The 18,912-nt window shown below is 41.4% G+C and overlaps 2 protein-coding genes across 2 annotated transcripts; one reads left to right on the forward strand and one right to left on the reverse strand.

The window, feature by feature from the left end:
• Positions 1-2,324: 2,324 nt before the first annotated feature.
• Positions 2,325-12,953, forward strand: si:dkey-202e22.2 (netrin-4). The gene is made up of 10 exons (XM_053484318.1): positions 2,325-2,650; positions 4,712-5,121; positions 6,860-7,207; positions 7,570-7,696; positions 8,248-8,436; positions 10,378-10,594; positions 10,793-10,920; positions 11,044-11,112; positions 12,063-12,233; positions 12,480-12,953. Exons 1-10 carry the CDS (start codon positions 2,584-2,586, stop codon positions 12,614-12,616), a joined length of 1,863 nt encoding a protein of 620 aa, XP_053340293.1. The 5' UTR covers positions 2,325-2,583; the 3' UTR covers positions 12,617-12,953.
• A 3,670-nt stretch (positions 12,954-16,623) lies between these two features.
• On the reverse strand, positions 16,624-18,912 carry chchd4a (coiled-coil-helix-coiled-coil-helix domain containing 4a). Its single transcript, XM_053484329.1, has 3 exons — positions 18,775-18,912; positions 18,133-18,231; positions 16,624-17,492 (listed from the first exon to the last, which is right to left on the reverse strand). The coding sequence occupies exons 1-3, from the start codon at positions 18,794-18,796 to the stop codon at positions 17,152-17,154; spliced, it is 462 nt and encodes a 153-aa protein (XP_053340304.1). The 5' UTR covers positions 18,797-18,912; the 3' UTR covers positions 16,624-17,151.

Here is an 18,912-nt window from a genome sequence, read left to right on the forward strand (position 1 = left end):
TAAAAAAAAATTTTGTTAATCTATGATCATTATGCTTTGCTTTAATTGAATCCCCATAAATCCACAGCTTCTCTGAGTTTCCATCAGTGGTATGTCTGGGACTTCAAATGAGATTTGATGCAGATTGCATAAATTCTGCTAAAACTCTTGGATTTTTAGCAAAAATTGCAAACACTCATCTCATTCAACTTGTTCCAAAAGCTACAGTTGACTTTTGCAGCTGCCGCTTTTAGGATTATGCAAAAAGGAGACAAACTTTTAAAGACGCTAAGTCACAAAAACATTTTCAACAGCTTGAAAAGACAAACTCAAATCCCTCGGCTTGCTTCATATGGTGTCCAAAACAGCTGACAGTCTCTCGATCGGGCCAGCACACGTGCAAAGATCAAATATGATCAGCTAAAGCACCATGAACAGGATTAAAGCAATCTCTTTTAAGGATATTCGTGTCATGCAGCCTGTGTGAAGCAGTGGAAGAGGAGCAGTGCTGGGGACAGATGAAGGAAAGAGAAAGAAAGGAAAGGAAAAGAAAGGAAATCTCTCTGTGTGGTTTACAGCCTGGACACGAGCCAGACAGGAAGGAGAGAGATGGATGAAAGCAGGATGCATTGAAGCGAAGTGGCAGAGGGAAAGTAACGAGGAGCAGATCTAAGATCTATATTTAAACGAGTGTTAAATTTTACAAAGACATTAGTGGTGTGTTTTTTTTTTTATTAACACCAAAACACGATCTGGATCTTTTAAAAAATAATTATTTACCTAGTTTTTTTAAGTTATATTATAAAAATGTTATACAGATCGAGTGATCCACTTGATCGTAGAAATGAACCGGGAAATCACTGCATCATGTACAATCTATTCAACAGTCTTTGTTTTTAAATGCAATTTGAATTACAAGATAATTTCATTAAAAAAAAAAAAAAACACACCAAAAACACATCACTTTTATCAACAGTGCATTCATTCAGATGACTCTGGTAAGACCTTACTAAAAGATTCTGTGCCTGCTGCTTTTTACCAGTGACTGTAAAATTGGAAGCCACAAAGAGTGTGTGTAATGTGTGGTGAGGAGGCGCTGGTCCTCAGATCCTCAGCAATGGTATTGCATGCTATAAAAAAATTAATTTAACACAACAAAGTTTTTGGAGCAGCATTAAGGTTGTGAAATTAAGCTAGTGTCCAAGTGGCCAAGATCCACTGTTGGGGCAAAAAAAAAAAGTCTATTCACCCATCTAGAACACTCTATTCTATAAGTCTAGAACATTCATCGTTTATACCGCTTATTCTTGTATACAGGTATCTCAGGAGACTTAGGGCATGAGGCAGGGTGCCAATAAGTTGCAGGGCACACACTATGGGCAAATCTTGGAACGACAATTAGCCTAATCTGCATATCTTTGGACTGTGGGAGAAAACTGAAATTCCCAGAGAAAACCCACCAAGCACAGGCAAAACATGCAAACTCTGAGCACAAAGACGGGAATCAAACCCAGCATGGCGGTACAAGGCGACAATGCTAACCACTAAGCCATTGTGCTGCCCAAAATAAATTTACATTAACAAAAATTTTTAATTCATGATCAGGAAACATCATGGCTGAGGATCATGCGTATATTTCAAAATCAAATTACATTTTTGTTATGTACAACACCATAAACAGTATGATATGCAGTGAAATGCTTAAATGGCTGTTCGGGATCTAAGATAAGATAAAATTAGAAGATTTAAAAAAAAATTGAAAATCTACATATAAATATATGGCAACACAGTGACATATTGTAGAGGTTAGCACTGTTGCCTTGCACCTCCAAGGCCAGGGTTCGACTCCTGCCTCAGGGTCTGCGTGCGTGAAATTTGCATGTTATCCAATGTGATTAGTGGCTTTCCAAATGTCCAAAGACATGCAGATTTGGCTAATTGGTGTCCTACTACTCAGCCACCAACGTCTCATTTTAGGAACAGCAGTAAGGTTGTGAATTTAAAAGCTAGTGCTCAAGATCCACTTTTAAGGCAAAAAAAAAAACCTAATGACAATTTTAAGCCCATAATCAGGAAATATTATGGCTGCAGATGTGTATCATGTAATATCTATATATATATATATAATACATTTATGTAACATGGAGGTATAAGGTGGAAATAAAACCCTGCTTCCTGAGAGTGTGAATGTGTAGGAGACAGACCCAGAGTCTTTGGCTGAGTGCATGCTCTTCTGCTCGTGTCCTGTGCGCGGCGCTGTATTCCCACCTCAGAGGGGCTGGTTTTGCACAAAAGCAGACGCATCTAAAAAGAGAGAGAGAGCGCGCGCGAGGGGTCTTTGCTGTCTCGTTTCGCGCCTGAGCTGTGTGATTATTGTTGTCGCGTGCGACCAGGACTCGCGTGCGTTCCGAGCGCATGGACACGGGACTCGGCGCGCGCGGGGTTTAATTATAGGAGTGATGATGGGAAGCGTCTGCTCCGAGATCTTTCCTCGTGGACCTTCTCAGCACACACGGAGACGGTGATGGAGAGGAGGATGAAGCGCGCGGCTCCGGTGAGGCTGTGATCTGTCTCGGTTGTTGACGCGCGCGCCACCTCGCCGGCATGACGCGCTTCCGGCCGCGGGTCCGAGTTGCGGTGCTTTTCCTGGGGTTTCTGCATGGCGTGACAGGTGAGGAGATCGGTCTACACTGTCCCTGTAGAGCTGTGCGTTATCTGCGCCTATGCACAAAGTATTGGCACCCTGTCCATCAGTGAACAAAGGATCATCATGGGATTATGGGCAGCGCAGCAGTAATAATAACATCTGTGCTTAAATAAGTGTCTCACCTGGGTGAAAAAGTGAGTTTTCAGATAGGATTATATAACACCATTTTTCATTCCATTGATAAAAAGAAACACATTTTCTAAATACAATTTCATGTCTTTTTATGTAGTGTCCGTAACCCTTTAAATTTAAATCTTTCAATGATCTTAACTGTCATTCAGATGAAACTCGTTGAGTTTAGATTTCACATAAAAAGACATAAACCTGAAAAAGTGTATTATTCTAAAATGCTAACTTCTTAAGATATTGCAACATGAATTTGACCTTGTTATGGACACTAAAGATTTTTTTGCTTTTTTAATTGTTTTACTAAAAACTGGAATCCCTTTATTTAAGTAGAAGCTTATTGCCATTGGTGGCTCAGTGGTGGGGTTCTTGCCAGCCATGCGGAAGGCTTAAGTTCAATTCCCACCCAATGTCAAGCCCCCAGCCCCTGGATCCAGTGCCAGTCCTAAGCCCAGATAAAATGGGAGGGTTGTGTCAAGAAGGGCATCCCACAGATGTAAAACCTGTGCCAAGTGGTGTGCGAATTGGATGATCGGCTGTGGTGACCCCTTGACTAGCAACAACGTATTCTTCTAGAAGCTTGCACTAATTTTATTACCAGTACTCATAAAATATATGAATAATTAGCATTTTAAATGATTAGCATTTAAAGTGAGACAGTATAATGCTGAAAAATGGCCAAAATCATCTCTCCAACACGGCTGAATATGTATAACACAATAAAAAATATTATAATAAAGTCAGCACAAATAGTGATTAGCACTGTCTCCTTGCACCTCCAGGGTGCGGGTTTGATGCACGGAGTTTGCATGTTCTTTTTGTGCATCTTGGTGGGTTTCCTTCCAGTTACTCCAGTTTCCTTCCACAGTCTAAAGACATGTATAGTAGTGTGTGAATGCATGTGTAAATGTTGACCGGTTACCACAGTTATAAAATGGAAAAAAAACACAATGGTAATCACCATTGACCTCCTCGGTCCCTAGTTGGACTACAGAGGTTCCTAGATGGATGGATTAGCATTCATTTAAGCATTCATTTATTTGCAGTAAGAGCTTTCAAAGGTTGGGGGGGGGTGATGAGGCAGGAATAGATCACCATAGCCTGGGCGTGAGGCAGAAATTCATCACCCTGGTCACATGTTTATTCATATGCACATGTTTATTCGTACCCAGGACCAGCTAAGAGACAGCAATCTTCCTACTGGTGTGTTTTTGGGATAAAAAAAAAACCTGAATCTCAGGAAGACATGGTGAGAAGATGTGGCTTAGCCTTTTGTAATTGTGTAAGAAATCAGATTAAAACTCATTAACATTTTTGACCAAATCCCCTCTAACGCCCATTACAGACACAATGCCAAATTTTCTCCAAGGGCTCGCGCCCTTTCGTTTCAGCTGCTGACCTTTTGCGAATGCAGCCAGCTGCGCCTTCTCAGCGTGTTGTTGTGTAGCTGTCAGTTGCATTAATGATCACTGAAGTGAATTCACAATCAAGGTGCAAACACAGCCACTAGCTCATTAGTGCTGAATCCTAAAATGTTGAATGTTGTGGGTTTTTTTTTTTTTTTTTACATGGATAAAGTAACATGTTAAATAGAATTTTGTTGCATACGGGTCATATGCAGGTACAAGGTATATCAAAGCATAATCACATTGTTGCTTCTTTCTTTGGCTTACATCTCAGAAAGCAGTTAATCCTTTCTTGACACAATCCCGGCTCTAAACTTCCTCCGGCTATCAGATGTGCAGGCCCTTACTATTTCTAGCCGTGTAGAATTACACATATACGTTTCGTTTGAAATCAGAGCCGAAAAAATGCCTATTTAACGTTATCTCTCAGCATCAATCATTCTAGTGTGTATATGTGTGTGGTTGATGATTAATTTGCCCCCTTTTGATCCAGCCTCCAGATGTGTGGGCCACGCCTGCAGCCCTGCTGTGGGCAACTTGGCCAGTGGTAGGACTCTTCACACACAGTCATCCTGCTGCTCCAACAGCTCCCTGATGGCGGACGACCCTTTTCTCCACCCAGACACGTGGTGGGAGTCGGGCGCCGCAGCGATCGGAGAGGACGAGATCCGCCTGGACTTGGAGGACCGGTTCTGCCTGACCCATGTGGTGATGGTGTTCCGCTCGCCACGTCCCGCTGCCATGACTCTGGAGCGCTCGCGGGACTTCGGCCGCACCTGGGAGACGCTGAAGGTGTTCGCTGAAAACTGCAGCTCTGCCTTCGGGCTCCCTGATGATGTGAGCCAGCAGGAGGCACTTTGCACGTCTAGATACTCCAGGTCGATACCGTGTACTGGAGGAGAGGCAAGTCATTTGAATTCTTAACCTTGTAGCTGTGATCTCTGATGCAGGAGGTCTAGTGTTTCCTCAGAAGCTACTTCCAGGGACTGATAGGAGCAGAGGCCATGCCTCATTAAAGATGCAATTAATCTTATTCCAATATGAAATTTAAAAAAAGAGAGTCAAGGATGTCAGTTCCACCGTGCACGTGGAGTTTGCACCCGGGTTTCGTCCCACAGTCCAAAGACATACACTCACTTATCGTTTATAACACTTATAACACCTGGACTTAGGGTATGAGGCGGGGTGCATCCTGGACAGGGTGCCAGTCCATCAGAGGGCACACACTTACACACTAAGGGCAATTTAGCCTAATCTGCATGTTTTTGGATTGTGAGAGGAAACCCATCAATCACAAACTCCATGCACACAGACCCGAGGCGGGAATCGAACCCAGACCCTGGAGGTGCAAGACAACAGCGCTAACCACTAAACCACCGTGCCACCCCAAAGACATACAGATTAGACTAATTGGTGTTCCCTGTACTAATTGGTGTTCCCTGTGCTAGCGCTAACCACTAAACCACCGTGCCACCCCAAAGACATACAGATTAGACTAATTGGTGTTCCCTGTGTGTGAAGGAGCGCAGCCCGAAGTCTCATGTCTTCCCCTGACCCTGTGCAGGATAAGGAAGTGGTATAGAGAAATGAACGGATGAGTAAATGAATAATAAAGAGAAACAGTCAGAATTGCATGAATGAATTAAATTCTGATTGTCTTGATCAGGGCTGGACTGGGACACAATTTCAGGCTGGGAAATCCCACACAAACCACAGACAGCCTTATTTTTTCTCTCCATACAGCTCTGGAAAAATATATATTTTTATTATTATTATTAAAAGAATAATCTTTTTTTTTTTTTTTTTTTCCTTCTTACATGTGCATGTGAGATGAACAGTTTTGTCCCTGGCTGAATCTGATGCGTGATCACTGAACCAGAGCTAGTGCTAGTTAAGATCAAGTGGAGACCATAATTTGAAAATAAGTGAAAAAAAGTTTAAAGCCTTACAAATGAGCTGACATAATTTTCTAAATGGTAAAAATTAGAACGATAATGACTACATTATAAGAAAATATTTTAAGAAAAATCCGAACGAGAAATCTTACTGTATGACTCATTTTTGTCCATGTCCATGTCCTGTCCAGCTCATGCACTACTCATGTAACTTTACAATAAATAATATGAAATGTCTTTTAGCATATGGTGTTTTAAGTGATATAGTATGGCGCTACATCATATATTGCAGTTCAAATGAAAAAACTTGCAAAGAAAAAGCTAGAGTCATTTACAAATGAAACTGACTGCACTTGAAGCCCTGAAATTGTGCAACATTTCGCTGCTGCTTCTTGAAGTGCTTCCTTCTTGCGTGCCCTTTTCCTTTCTGCTCCACCTGGCCGTTTCCTCTCCATCCTAGCGCATCTGTTTAAAAGGCTTCGCCGCTCTGGGGAGACGCGATGTGAACATAATGTAACGATGTCAAGACTAACAAAATCAGATTAATGAAAAGATTAATATTGTTATCATTTTTTAATTAACTAATTGAATGCCAATTTTAAAAATCATTCCTTTGGTACACAAGGTGGGCAATAATATAAATATATATATATATTTATATAAATTATTAAAAATGCATGGAAACTGATAAAAGATTTGTTCTCTGCATAAAGGCGTATATTGATATTATTTGATTTTGCCCGCAGGTGATTTTCCGATCCATAGCTCAGGGCAGACGGATGGACGACCCGTACAGTCCCGAAGCCTTGTCCATACTGACCCTCACTAACCTGCGCATACGCCTCCTCAAACCCCATCGCTGCCCTGCTTCCCCTTTATTCTCCTCTAGAGGACAGCGCAATACTTCACCACACGCACCCAACCCACGATTCCTACCCAGAGCTTCCAGACGCTCACCACTTAACTCCACACACACTGATTCCTCTCCTTACGCCATCTTCTCGCTCCTTGCACGAGGGACATGCCTGTGTCATGGACATGCAGAGCAGTGTCTTCCTCAGGCGGGACAGGGACGCCTGCACAGCAGCGGTGTGGTAAGTTTGGATGAGCTGAGTCGTACCCTAATTACTGACACTACATGTGGGTTGCCTTATCAGGGGCAAAGGGGTGGAGCTTAATGGCTAGGGGGTGGAGTTTATTTCTGAGCTGAAATAACGTAAATATTACATGCTTACAAATTTTATTTATTATAAATCATGGAGCAACATAAAAAAGGAAAGGTTATAATAACACACACACACACACACACACACACACACACACACACACACAAATAAGAGGTTGTGAGTGGTTTATTAGTAATGATATGACCTGTAGTGATCTCATCTTTATAGAACTGTGTGTGTGTGTGTGTGTGTGTGTGTGTGTGTGTGTGTGTGTGTGTGGTGTGACGCAGGTACACGGCAGGTGTGTTTGCACTCACCACACAGCAGGACTTCACTGTGAGAAATGCGCTCCGCTCTACAACGATCGGCCCTGGAGAGCAGGCAACGGCAGCAGCGGAGAACCGAACCCATGTCAGAGTACGTGTACTACCTGAGTACAGATATCAGAAGGTGTTGATTCGTTTTTATTATTTTACTTATTATAATTCTACTTAAGGGCGGCACGGTGGCATTGTGGTTCGCACTGTCGCTTTGGACCTTCAGGGTCTGAGTTCGATTCCCACATCTGGTCTGTGTGTGGAGTTTGCATGTTCTCCTTGTGCTTGGTGGGTTCCCTTTGGGTACTCTGGTTTCCTCCCACAATTCAAAAAACATGCAGATTAGGCTAACTGGTATTCCCAAATTGCTCATTGACAATCGGGTGTCGAACCGACCCCTTAAGTAACTTCTATAGAAACTACAGACATATCCCGGGGGGGGGGGGGGGGGTGTATCCAACGCCCGATGTGCTGAATGGACCAAAAAAATTATACTTATAATTTTAGGATAGGACCTGGTATGAACTTGTATACGTACATTGTTACCATTTTTTGACAAGATTAATGGAAGGAGTCTCCAGTGTTAGTGCTACATGATGGTAAGTTTCGCTTCAGTTCTAAACATGGGCTTGTTTTTTTCTTTCTATCTAGAGTGTGAATGTCATGGCCATGCACAAAGCTGTCACTTCTCACAGCGGGTCTGGAGCTCCACAGGTGGCACCAGCGGAGGCGTCTGCGATCACTGCCAGCACAACACGGCGGGCCGGAGGTGCCAACGCTGCCGCCCGGGATACCGACGCAGCCCGGGTCGACCCCTCGCCTCGCCTCAAGCCTGTACACGTGAGGAAGAGAATCAGCAACTCTTTATAACAGGAATTACAAAGTTTACCACATACATGCTACGACGTGCAAAAACGTGTGAAGCGGGCATAAAACTCCACATGCAGCGACATGCGACTGACATTATTAGACAAAGTGAAGTGTTTAATGAGGCGCAATAAATGATAATGTATATTCGTAATAGATATAGGATTGGGTCAGGACTGGGTCAGGGGTAGCTCAGTGGTTAAGGCATTGGACTACGGTTCGGAAGATCCCAGGTTCAAACCCCACAACCACCAAGTTGCCACTGTTGGGCCCTTGAGCAAGGCCCTTAACCCTCAACTGCTCAGATGTGAAATGAGATATAAATGTAAGTCGCTCTGGATAAGAGCGTCTGCCAAATGACTAAATGTAAATGTAAATGTAGGATTAAGCCTATGGCGTGTCATACAGTACATACTTTTGTATTATCGAAATATTCATATGTAAGACGAGACGAGACTCGTAGCCCTGGGCTTCAGGATGAAAGACGGGAAAAGACATGCAGCTGTTGGTTTGATATCAGTTTTAGTTTGACGTTGAACTTACATTGTTCAACTTCAACAATCAGCTTATTTTTATAACACAAATACAAGATTATTATACATTTAATTCTCTATATAATTTTGTATTAGAAGGCAATTTTTCTAAATAAAAAAATACGAAGAATACGAGGTGGTATCAAAAAGTTTCAAGACTAGTTTTGTAAGATGCCAACAGATGGCAGCACACGGCTGCACTCACACTCACACTTATGAAGCACAGACCCTCATTAGTCAGCGTGCCAAAAGGCATCGTCCTGTGTACATCGAGAGCAAGGTAAAGAGCGTGAAACTGGCGCAAGAATCTGGTCATTTTAACTTAAGCACATCTCCCGTCATACTGAACTTCCAGTCTCACACAGTATGAGTGCAGATCAATCCCTGCTATCCGTTTCACCCAGATGAGGATGGGTTCCCCGTCGAGTCTGGTTCCTCTTAAGGTTTCTTCCTATTACCATCTCAGGGAGTTTTTCCTTGCCACTGTCGCCCTCGGCTCGTTCATCAGGGACTATCTGACCATTTTGATTAATACACATTCACATTTCATACAAACTTAAATGATTCTTTTAATGGTGTAAAGCTGCTTTGCGACAATGTCAGTTGTTAAAAGCGCTATACAAATAAAATCGAATGGAATTTTATTTAATTAACCCCCAAAAATGTCCAAGCCATTCGGCAATCGTAGGAGAACTTCCGCTCCCACGCTACTCGTCAGATAATAATAAAGTATTAATAAGTAAGTAAGAAGTAGTAAAGTACTTTCCTGTAAACTTTTTGATACCACATTGTAATCTGACTTTATAATTTCCATTTATTTTTTTCTAAATAAAAAAATAAATGTCTAAGACAAATATGTCGAATAATGACACAATGAGGACGATTTATTCTTATATTTAAAAAGGTCACAACCCTGTTCTGTGTTAACTGCCGTTTAATTCAGTTCATCTCTAATCCATCATGTATGATACATTTGGGGTGGAATTAATGTTTGTGAGAAATGAAGTCTTTAAGAGGATGATCAGATGTTTCTGTTTCACTGTCAGAAATCACAAAATATCAGAAGAGCAAACTTTTTTTGTGTAGAAATTCAGTGTTTCAGAGGAATTCATAGGCCCTCTGCTGGTAAAGTTGTGGTATTACACCCTTATGTCTTGTCTTAAAGTAAAGGGAAAAAAATTGGACAAAAATAAACTCCAAATTTTTCCCTTTTAATCAAATTGAGTCAAATTGTATAGTATTGAGTCAAAAGTATTGACACTCATAAAGTGAACATATTAAGCACTGATCTGTCTGATCCACGTGAAGGGAAAATTGAGTGGACACGATGCTGGTGAAATGGTAAATATGCTCCATGTACACATTCTTACCCTAACTCCAGGCTGTTGGTGCGATCCAGTCGGTTCAGTGCCGGTGAGGGCCGACGGCGAGGCGGCCTGGTGCCACCCCAGGAGCGGGAAGTGCCGCTGTAAGCCTGGCGTGGGTGGGACGAGCTGTAGTCACTGCCTGCCTGGACACTGGGGCTTTGGATTAGAGGGATGCAGACCCTGCGAATGCCCTCTGACCTGTGACCCTGTTACAGGTCACTGCTTACAAAGGTGAACTTATTTCTTTTAACTGATAACGGCTGGTACACTTTTTATTATTATGCATATGTGATAAGTGTAGTATCGTCTTTTTAATAAAACTGGCTCCTTTTCTTCTTCAACGTGCCACGTTAGTAATCCTGGGAAAGGTTTGGTCTTGAATGTCGCCTTGCTTTTATGATGACTCCCATGTACTCTTTCTCTTCCCAGCAAAACCAACAGAGAACTCTACCACGTTCCCCTCGGAGGCAAAATACCTGACCTGACTCACTTCCACCCACACGAGGAGAACACGTCATGGTCCAACAAGCTCACCGTCTCTGCCTCGTATTACACAGGTGAGCTACCAGACACCAGATACGCATAAACCCACATACTGAATCTTTAATCTGAAAGCGTTTTATAAATGCGTATATATTCGAATGTGTAAGTAGATTTCTGATGATGATGATGCTTCACAGGGAAATGTTCCTGCAAGGAAAGGAAGGTGAAGAGTGTATCTGATTTGTGCAGGACAAAACACTCCTATGGTAAGATCAGACAAATTCACATGCATGTGCATCATAGTATGTGAATATGCACAGCTAGTGATGGATTACTTTTTTTTGTATATGCTTCATTATTGCAATTAGTGGCGTTCAATTCAAACTGGGACTGAGTTATGAAAGTAAAAACTTCCTTTATTTCTCTATATAATCTCCTGCTACATCAAGCCTTTCACTAATGGCAAGATATTATCATGGTAGACCGTTTTCTCGGTATGCCGGAGCCATGATCTGTCAGACTGTCTGTCTGATTTAGAATCTGAAACGCCGGCCTTCCAGGAACTCCCCTAATTTCCCAAAACATGTGGAAACGGCTTGGAGCGCGGTCAGGACTGTACTGGGGATGTGACAATAACACTCAGCCGAGTTCCTATAACGTGTAAGTGGTGGTGGTGAAATGAATAAATTTAGGGCGCAAGTTAGCGTCAAGTTATTTATCGATTTTTATAGATCAGTAGTTCCACTTTCTGTATGTTTACAGGAACGACTGCAGGGAGCTCCAAGCCACATCAAAGTGGTCACTTAAATATGGCCAGAGGTTTGCCTTATAAAAATTTGATGGCATTTCACGTTCAGCTGGGTCTCCATCGTTCTTGTGAATTTAACGCGTTTGTTCTCCTCGCCCATCAATCCAACAGTGCAGTAATTCCCGGGGAGCAATTGTTTTCCTTCCCCTTTGCATTAGTTTTTAAAATTATTTTTTATTTTCATTTATTTATTTTTTACTCAGTAGCGAATATGATTTAAAATGTAGCAAAGTACAATACTTCAAACAAAACATACCTTTAAAAAGTAGAAGTACACAAAAAATACTCAACTACCGTAACAGCAATATAATTCGTTTCTTTCCACCGCTGCTACTTAATCCCTGATCACCTCTGTTTATGAACAATAAGGTGTAAATAATAAAGCTTTTGCTCTTCTCTTCCGTGCAGTGATCAAGGCGAGGGTTCTGTCCGCTCACGATAAAGGCACGCATGCGGTGGTGCAGGTAAAGGTCAGGAAGGTTCTGCGTCCGGGCATGAGGCTGCTTTCTTTGGGCACACACAGCCTTTACCCGCTGTCCTGGACCAGCCGAGGTTGCACCTGCCCCGTTCTCAACCCAGGTACGGCATGGTTTACTGGTGGGGTGTGTATTAGGCAAAGATCAACACAGTACAATAAAATTTGGTACGATAAAGAAGAATGGATAAGAAATCTTTTGAATATAGACAAAATCTCTAAATGGGTTAGAAACCTGTGTTCAAATTTAATCCATGTTAATCACACACGCACTACAGAACCAATGAAAAGAGCAGAATAATGAAAAGAGCACTGGTGTTCACTCTGCTGAAATCCTTATGCTTTTCCAGGATCTGAGTACCTGCTGGCGGGCTCAGAGGAAGCAGAATCGGGACGTTTGCTGGTCACCATGCAGAGTCTCGTGGTGCCGTGGACACACACGCTCGGCTTTCTCGTCTCCGAGGCTCTGCGGCAGGGCTGCTTATGATTAAAAAAGATCTGGAAAGGCACACAGCTCCTTGTTTAAACCACCGGATGAGAAAACTTTCATATTTAATGAGACCAGAGGACATGGAGTCATGGTACACCTTGATACACAGATCAAAGCAGGTGCTTTTATTGCGTACAATAATTATTATATTAGCTCACAGACCAGTTATAGGAACCCTGTATAAGATAACTAGTACTGTGGTCCTGGCGCAGTTAAACAATTGTCCATTATGTCATTATAATATTAGAATTTTTTTTTATCAGTTATTTGTTTTTTCTTGTAATTGTTAAATAGTCTATTTTTGTAAACTTTTAATAAAAAAGGATGAAACTCATATAGTGTGTCATATGGGATAGAATATAACATTATGTCAAGACTTTTTTGTGGAAAGATTATCTAGTTTAATCATCATTCGGCAAAAGATTAAACTAGAACATAATTAAGCAAAGAAAACAACTAAGGAGATTGATGAATTTAATGCCTAGAATTGGTTTAAAAACTGTCCAACACATTATTTAAACCTGGAAGGATAGTGCTGAAACCTCAACTTTACAGAATAAATGTGATCGGAAAAAATGTCATAAATGACTGTGATTAGAGATCATTTAAACTCCTGCTAAAGATGCACCATAAAAAATGGTGAGTAGAAATCAGAGCTGTGTTTGATAGTCAGAGCAAGAGCAAGAGATGAGATCTTACAGGATTGGGACTAAACAGCTGTGTTCATAAGAAAACCACTTGTTAGTAAAAATTATCAGAAAAAAAGGCTTCAGTGTGCTAGGGAGCATAAAGACTGGACTTTGGAGCGATGGATAAATGTCATGTGACCTGATGAGTCCTGATTAAGCCTATTCCTATTCCCATCATGCATAGTGTCCACTGTACAAGCCTCTGGTGACAGTGTTATGATCTGAATGTTGCTTCAGTTGCTCACGTTATGCTGACAACCTGAATGTACCGAATCAACAAATTATCACATCTATGGAGTTTTTTTTCCCTGATGGCACGGGGAACATTCCAGGATTCAGATTGTGATGCTGGGAATCTTTTTTACACTTGAATTGGACAAAGTGCTGTAATATTTGAATCGTTGAGTGTGTGTGCTTTTTTTTTTTTTGTTCAAGGAGAAACAGACCTTCAGACATTTTCACATACGCAGGTGATGTTGAAATAGAGCTATGATAATATACTGTGATATGGAATTTGATGTAGATTATCATCTATTGTGATTATATCTGTTATATATATTATTGATTCAAGAAGAGTATCCTGTCCATATATTTACATTATCATAAATGATTCAAGGTTACAGCTGGGGGAAAAACACCCACAAAAAGCAGGACTAGATTTAAGTTAAAGAGTTTTTTGTTTTCTTGTTCATTAATCAGATAAGGGGCTTAGAGAGCAAGGAACACTGATAAAAAAACTTTAAATGTGTTGGATGCATCAGTAAGTAATTAGTCTATGTTTAAATGGAATTTCTTTAGATTTTTGATTAATAGGTGGATGTCTGGTTTAAAAATATATACTACAAATATGGAATAACTGCAGAAGCATTGTAGGTTTTTACATTTACACCAGAGATAGAGGGCGAGGATCAATTCAGTGATTTATTGAAATTCCTTAGTGCAAATTCATGTTTCGACACACTCCAAAATAGATTATAAATGTGTACATTTGCAATTAAGGTGGTGAAATATTGCAGTTCATCTCTAATCCTGCAGATGTCACACTCTAAACAACTGACACAGCTAAGCAACGTGTTCATGGTACGAGTGATTATTTCCCAAGTCTGTTCTGTTGTCGTTAATCTTTCAGGTGTTCCCGTTGAGGGGACGCCACAGTGGATATTTGATCCACACAACTTGGCACAGGATTTATGCCAGATGCCTTTCCTGCTGCAACCCTCACATTTTATGTCTGGCTGTATTAAATTGTAAGAAAAAAAAAAATAGGTAGCAAATAAGGATATCACAATACAAAATCTAGGTACTGTATGGTGCCATCATCGTATCAGGTGATTCCTAGTGATTCCCATCCCTCATTCACAGAACTCCATAAATCCTAATGACAGATTTCTATTAAAAAGAGGGGTTGATGTTTGGACACACTGAGAAATTATATTAAGCTGTATGAGAGCTTTATGATTTTATTTTTTTTCTTTTCTCAATTCTACACCTTCTGCATTCTATACCATGATGGATTTAACTCAAAGGAAGCAGAAACACAATAAACGGACATGTTTTATCTGAGTATAAGCTTCATTACTCTACAGAAACACGTCACTGCTTTAATCACCTGCATCCAGGACCTACACATATGAAATTCATTGGTGTAACACTGATCGGTGAAACATCCCCAGGCTTATTTCTCCCAGTCATCCAAGTGACGGATCTCACAGTGCTGCATTTGTAATAATCTCAAATACATTAATATTTCTTATTCATCATAATAAACCCATATTAATTGACTAAATAAGATTTGCTAATAAAAGAAATGGAAAAAAAAAAAAAAAACCTGCAACACAAGCACACGCGTGTGTGTGTATATATGTATGTATGTATATATATATATATATATATATACACAAATACATATACACACACACACAGAAACCTCGGATTTCAAGTAAAGTGTTCTGCAAGACGAGCAAAGATTTTTAATAAATTTAGACTTGAAAAACGAGTCTTGGTTTACGAGTATCGAGTAATATGCATCACGCATGCGCTTCTTGTTTTGCCGCTGAGCGTCACGTGATCACAACTGAGCCAACGTTTTTGCTCTCTTGTGCTGCGGAATTGAGAGTAATCGTCTCCCCTGCTGGGTCGTAGTGGTATAATCAACATCTGTGCACGTGTGTACTGTTTACTATAACATCGAAACCACGTGTGTGTAAAACATTTTAATTCGTGTTTGTAAGCACGTGTGTACAGCGCGTGTGTACTGTTTCTTATAACACACGTGTGCATGTAAAGCAAAAGAAAGTCTCAGAAAAATTAAAGATCCATTTTCTCCCTGTCTGTTTTAGCCGTGTCGTGCGCGTAATTTGACACCATGTCCCTTCACACTCTCTCTCGCCTTTACAACCCCCCAAAGTGTCTCGTCTTACTTTAGCTTCACATACATACACAAACACACACAGCGTCTGCGCACACAAATGGATACATTTATCGGTCGGGATTTATCTTTACTTTTTTTTTTAAAGATGAAGCGCAGGTTAATTAGTTTTTATTTTTACTTTATATTTTATACTAATTATTTTTATGTATTTAATTTTTTGGGCTGTGGAACGAGTTTCCATTATTTCTTATGGGAACATTTGCTTTGGTTTACGGGTGTTTTGGAATATGAGCCAGCTTGCGGAACAAATTATGCTAGTAAATCCAAGGTTCAATATATACACACACACAAGTTCTCATTTACACTCGTGTGTGTGCGTGTGTGTATGTATGTAATATATATATGTGCGCGTGTGTGTTTATATATATATATATATATATATATATATATATATATATATATATATACATACACACACATATATACACACACAAACACATACATACAGGTAGTCCCCCAACTTACCAACGAGTTCTGTCCTGGGGCACGTTCGTAAGTCAGATTTGTTCTATAATCTTGCAGAATGAGTCTTTTACGCCTTTAACATGAATATACAATGTAAAGCGAACCACTCCAGTGGAAATTGGTAACTCGAAAGTGCGCAAGTTGGGGACTACCTGTACATAAACATACAGTACATATATACTGTACGTTCTTCCTGAACACTTTTTGCCCAAGCTCTGAAAAGCTACAAGGTGACTGTAGGGTTTCAGTGATGTCACATACTGCGACATCACGCATCCCATGACACAAACACAAACAAAACCCCATAAAAAACACTCTGACTTTATCGAACTGCCATCTTAAAAAGAATTTTTTTAAATCAAATAATTCCTTATGTTTGTTTAAGAATTACTAAAAAAAACAATGTTTCAAGAACTAACTTGAAAATACAAGGAGGAGTTTAAAAAGACAGACTGGTCAGAAGTACAGAATTATCACACATACTCATATCAACTGAGGCAGCTTTTTGAGACAAACTAGGTGTAAAGGATAAAGACAGCAGTGTGAAACAAGTAAGAATTATTATTATTTTAGCAAGAAAAGCATCTAAAGACGACTCAGTGCAGACGCGGTCTGTTAAACATTTGCATTAACCATTCAATCTGATCAGCAGGAGAACCAAAAGCTACTCAGGTCCTTCCGTTCTTCGTTCTCATTTACACTTGTTAGTGCTGACTACACACACTAAGTATTTGATGGAAGCCTATCAAAGAGTGACATTTATACAGCATTATCAGCAATTAGATCATCGTTATCATCATCATCTTCATCACATTTTGCCTCCTTATGGAGGTGTCAGAGCTTTGCTTTTAGTCTCCTGAGTCTGTCAGTTCAGAGGTTGGAAGGCTGTGTGTGTGTGTGTGTGTGTGTGTGTGTGTGTGTGTGGGTAAGAAACAGAGATTTAGACATTAGCTGGCTGCAGGGTTTGGTTCTGTGTGTGCTGCTGCTGCCCCTGCTGCTTCCTCCAAACCCGAGACAGAAGCAGAGTCAGTGTCGGGGGACTGCACAAGCGGAGCAGCGTCAGAGGGGGCGCTCTCGCTGTCGTCCTCTTGAGGGTAGAGTTCGGGGTATTTCTGCATGCACTCCTGCATGCCGCGGAAATATTCTATACACTCAGAGCCCTTCACCTCCTCCTTACTGTAGTGGAAACATGAGAAGGCGTCTTTGAACTGCTGGCCACAGGGACCGCTGGCCATGCCCCCCAGACACGGGCAGTTCCAGTTAATATCCCCGTTGGGCAGAATGAGACCTGCAAGGGTGCGGAGAAACAATAAATTACATAACTGTACTGAACGACTTGTTCATTGTTTGCTCGTAGGTTCTAACAGGACCCGGGGTACTTAAACCATCTGAACACTTTCATCTGGTCCCTAGCAATTCATTTAGTCTGTCCATTCCTGTCTCAATCCGTCCATTCCTGTCCCCGTCTCTGTCCTTGCCTGTCCCATTCTCTGTGTTTCATTCTTATTCTCTCTGTCCCCGTCTGTCTCATTCTATGTCTTTTTCTCCGTTTTCCTCACTCCCTCCGGTCCCCCGTCCGTCCCTCACTCCCTCCGGTCCCCCGTCCGTCCCTCACTCCCTCCGGTCCCCCGTCCGTCCCTCACTCCCTCCGGTCCCCCGTCCGTCCCTCATTCCCGCCGGTCCCCCCTCCGTCCCTCATTCCCGCCGGTCCCCCCTCCGTCCCTCATTCCCGCCGGTCCCCCCTCCGTCCCTCATTCCCTCCGGTCCCCCGTCCGTCCCTTCATTCACACTCATAAATCTTTGTCCATTTTTTCTTTCTCTCTTTTTGAATCTAAAAAGCACACATTCAGTCTCTCTCTCACTCTCATATAGTGTAACACCTATTCAGTAATGAGGTAAATGGTTGTCATGTCATGTCATGAGCTGACCGTGGTCCTCATAGGGGTCATTGGGGTCATCCTCCACCAGCTCGGCGTTACTCGGTGCTTCATGGTCCTCCTTAGTTACAAAGATCACACGGTCTTTACCTGCAGAGGAAAAACAGAAAGTAACACACCTGTGCAGAGACCTGCAGTTTACTGTGACCTTCATAATTAATTTACAGGTTTATTATGAAAGAGAGAGAGAGAGAGAGAGAGAGAGAGAGAGGTGTAAATGTTCATATTTCACATGGCCTTTTGATATATAATGAGGAAACAAGCCAAAAATATGAACTTAATGCTCCTATAAAATATATTTTATTTCGCATACTTTAAAGTATTTAACATAAAACTGTCTAACAAACTAAGCACGGAGGCTATGCGGCTAGCTTGCTAACGCATTTCATCATTTCCCACCCGTAATCTGCACAAACTCGAAGATTGGCTAAACCCAAGTCCAGTCGGCTCTTTAGCCAATGGCTGCGCAAGACGCAGAACGGAATTGGCCAATCACAGATGAGAAGGCGGGAATTGCCGAAATGCGGGTGCCAGTAGCCGCTAAAACACATGACACGCGAAATCAATGTCATTGAAGAAATAACGAGAATAAATCAGCGGAAAATAATTAGCATGAAATAAACAAAACCATACCTTCCTGTCTGCAATAAGACATTTTTGCTACGCGTGAGAAACTCAGTCATCCGACCGAGCACACCTTTTATTCTCCGGATTTTAATATTTGGTCCTTAGCAACCGGCAGACTGAGCAACCGCGCGCGACAGCGTGCAG

This window comes from Clarias gariepinus, chromosome 23, assembly GCF_024256425.1.
Source record: "Clarias gariepinus isolate MV-2021 ecotype Netherlands chromosome 23, CGAR_prim_01v2, whole genome shotgun sequence".
Classification (NCBI taxonomy): domain Eukaryota; kingdom Metazoa; phylum Chordata; class Actinopteri; order Siluriformes; family Clariidae; genus Clarias; species Clarias gariepinus.

Coding starts and splice junctions, on each gene's coding strand:
- si:dkey-202e22.2 (XM_053484318.1), top strand. CDS start 2,584: ATGACGCGCTTCCGGCCGCGGGTCCGAGTTGCGGTGCTTTTCCTGGGG. Junction 5,122..6,859: donor TACCGTGTACTGGAGGAGAG/GCAAGTCATTTG, acceptor TTTTGCCCGCAG/GTGATTTTCCGATCCATAGC. Junction 8,437..10,377: donor CTCGCCTCAAGCCTGTACAC/GTGAGGAAGAGA, acceptor CCCTAACTCCAG/GCTGTTGGTGCGATCCAGTC.
- chchd4a (XM_053484329.1), bottom strand. CDS start 18,796: ATGTCTTATTGCAGACAGGAAG. Junction 18,232..18,774: donor GTCTTATTGCAGACAGGAAG/GTATGGTTTTGT, acceptor TTTCCTCTGCAG/GTAAAGACCGTGTGATCTTT. Junction 17,493..18,132: donor TGACCCCTATGAGGACCACG/GTCAGCTCATGA, acceptor GCACCCTTGCAG/GTCTCATTCTGCCCAACGGG.